This window comes from Egretta garzetta, unplaced genomic scaffold, assembly GCF_000687185.1.
Source record: "Egretta garzetta isolate BGI_Z169 unplaced genomic scaffold, ASM68718v1 scaffold481, whole genome shotgun sequence".
In the NCBI taxonomy this organism is placed as follows: Eukaryota; Metazoa; Chordata; class Aves; order Pelecaniformes; family Ardeidae; genus Egretta; species Egretta garzetta.
This window is the reverse complement of record NW_009258681.1, coordinates 513,696-516,077: the sequence shown is the minus strand read 5'-3', so window position 1 is coordinate 516,077 and position 2,382 is coordinate 513,696. Positions and strand designations below refer to the sequence as shown.

The window sequence follows — 2,382 nt, the reverse complement described above, 5'->3', positions numbered from 1 at the left end:
GGCCAGGGCGATGGGTTCCCGTTCTGGCAGTGCCTTGCCAGTGTCTGGGTCCTGTGGTGTGTCCCAGGGTGGGCTCAAGGAGGTGGTTGTGTTTCCTGTGCCCAGGTGAAGCGGACGTCGGGAGCGGGGGCTTGCCAAAGCTGTGGCTGTTTCTGACCTTCTGCCTCTTCATGCCTGTCACCATCGGGCTCATCCTCATGGCACTAAGGAGAAGTGGCCCAAGGTGCTGTCGTGCCACGGAGGAGCTGGATGAAGACGAGTGAGCCTGTTCTCTGCACCAAGGGGTGTTGGGGTGATGGTGCGGAGGTGGCTGTACGCAGCAGGAGAGCTGGGGCCTGGGCAAGGACTCTCTCTGTCCAGCATGCCCAAGGTGGGAGGAGGAGGCAGGAGCGATGGATGATGAAGGGACGAGGGCTGGTGGCCATGCAAGGAGGAGGTTTTTGCTCCGTGCAGCTCTGTGACTGACTGGAGCTGCTTCCTGGTCCCATTCTAGGTTGGAAGGCAAGGACTCCCTGGATGAGGAAGGGTGCGTGTCAAATGTGTAGCGGCGCAGTAGGGAAGGAGGTGGAAATGTAAGTTGCTGCCCAAGTGGCTGACTGGGTTTTTGTGCTGGGCTTGTTGGGCGGTGGTGGTGGAGCTGGCAGTGGAAATAAGGGACAGAGAGCCGGTGTGTGTGCCTTGACGTTGGTGGGGAAGCAGCCTTAGTGGGAGCGTGGGTCTGGGGGCTGGGGCACCGCGGGCAGCGGGGCTGTCGGAGTCACAGGTGGGTGGCAGCAGGGTTTCTGCAGCACCTTGGCTCCCGGGTGCACGCAGACGTGGCTGGCCCCCAGAGTCAGGTGCCGTGGCCAGTGTCAGTCTTGGGAAGGGTGTTCTCCAGCGCTCGGTACTGTGGCCAGTTCTGGTTGATATTTGTTGATGATCTGGATGAGGGGATCAAACCTCCATACCCTCAGTAAGCTTGCAGGCGATGCCAAGCTGGGCAGGGGGGTTGATCTGCTGGGGGTAGGAAGGCTCTACAGAGGGATCTGGGCAGGCTGGCTTGATGGGCCACCGTGCTTGGAGAGGATGCGGCAGGGGCGGCCATGGGATGGTGGGGTGCTGAGCGGCCCTGCGCAGGGAGGTGCCTGCTGTGCAAGCAGACTCGAGGAAGAGTTGGACCGAGTGTCACTGGGGTGAGGTGCTGAGGGCTGTCCCTGTGGTGGCCTTGGTCCCAGATGGGTCCGTGTCTCTTGCACATGAGCCCAGAGGGAGGTGGCAGTGTGCATGGCAGGCTGCCGGGGCAGTCCCGTGCAAAGCAGCCCTTTGGCAGGCAGGGGCCTTGGGCTGGAGGTGGCTGGAGGTGGCTGGAGGTGGGTGCTGCCCAGAAGTAAGTGGTGCCTCTGTGGTGTTCCTGGCAGTGTCTGGCAGCGGTCCATGGAGCCCACCGCACGGAGGATGCTGCAGTGCAGCACGGGGGAGGAGAGCCCCACAGCCCCGGGCTTGGGAGCCAAGTGGCCTGCAGGCGCGTGTAGTGCGGCTCTGTTGTGGTTGTGGTTCAGTAAAAGGTGACTATGGTCTCCGAGGAGCTGTGTCGTCCCTGCGGAGCGGCACCGTGTGCCGGGGCTGTGCCTGGACCGGGAGGCCCTGAGCGAGTGGAGGAGCCCCGGCTGTGTGCTGTGCTGGTGTGGGCAAGGGCTGCTCCTGCCCGGGACACAGCCGGGAGATGCGGCCAGCCCTGGCTGGTGTCTGTGCCCGGTGTGATGCCAGTGATTGATTGATTGATTGATTGATTGAGAGAAGTGCTCTGCTGCCCCCACGGCCTTCTCCCATCCCTGCACTGTGCCCCTGGCCCCTCTGCAGCACCCACCTCTCCTCCTGGCATCGCTGCCCGTTGAGCCCCAAGCCCACCACGGGCGCTGGGAAGCTGCGCTGAGCCCCTGGGCTGCCCCTGCAGCCTGCCTCTCGGCCAGCGGAGGACGGGATCTGCACGGGCTGGCAGCGTCCATGCAAACCGAAGAGGCACAAGCATGTGCGCTCCTGTCCTGACCCTGCAGCCAGAGCCGGTCTGCAGAAACGGGGGCTCATGCTGTGCTGCACGCTCCAGGCGTACAGACGGGCAGCACTGCCCCACACCCTGCACTGGGAGGCTCCCGGGGTCTGGTACTGCTGCACCACTGTGCTCTCCCCGTCCCCGGGTGGTGAGGACCCACCAGCAGCCCCAGAAGAGGGGGCCCAGCATGGCCCAGCACGGCCACCTTCGCCTGTGGGCCAGGGCATCGCCAGCCTCCACCCCTGCCCTGGCAAGGGGGCACCCGCGTTTCCTGCAGTGCTCTCAGACCTGCACCCCGCAGAGACACCCATCTCGCTGGCTGTTCCTCGACTCTTCCCCTGCCATGCACCCAC

General features: G+C 64.4%; 2 protein-coding genes across 2 annotated transcripts in view; both read left to right on the top strand.

Moving 5' to 3' along the window:
- The window catches only part of LOC104135316 (disintegrin and metalloproteinase domain-containing protein 2-like), a 27,328-nt gene extending 27,065 nt beyond the window's left edge, over positions 1 to 263 (top strand). Inside the window, exon 25 of the mRNA XM_035888690.1 lies at positions 106 to 263. Coding sequence (XP_035744583.1) covers positions 106 to 263 — 158 coding nt within the window. The remainder of the gene's footprint in view (positions 1 to 105) is intronic.
- Positions 264 to 295: 32 nt separating this feature from the next.
- Positions 296 to 2,382, top strand: part of LOC104135315 (indoleamine 2,3-dioxygenase 2) — a 12,775-nt gene continuing 10,688 nt past the window's right edge. Inside the window, exon 1 of the mRNA XM_009648946.1 lies at positions 296 to 370. Coding sequence (XP_009647241.1) covers positions 296 to 370 — 75 coding nt within the window. The remainder of the gene's footprint in view (positions 371 to 2,382) is intronic.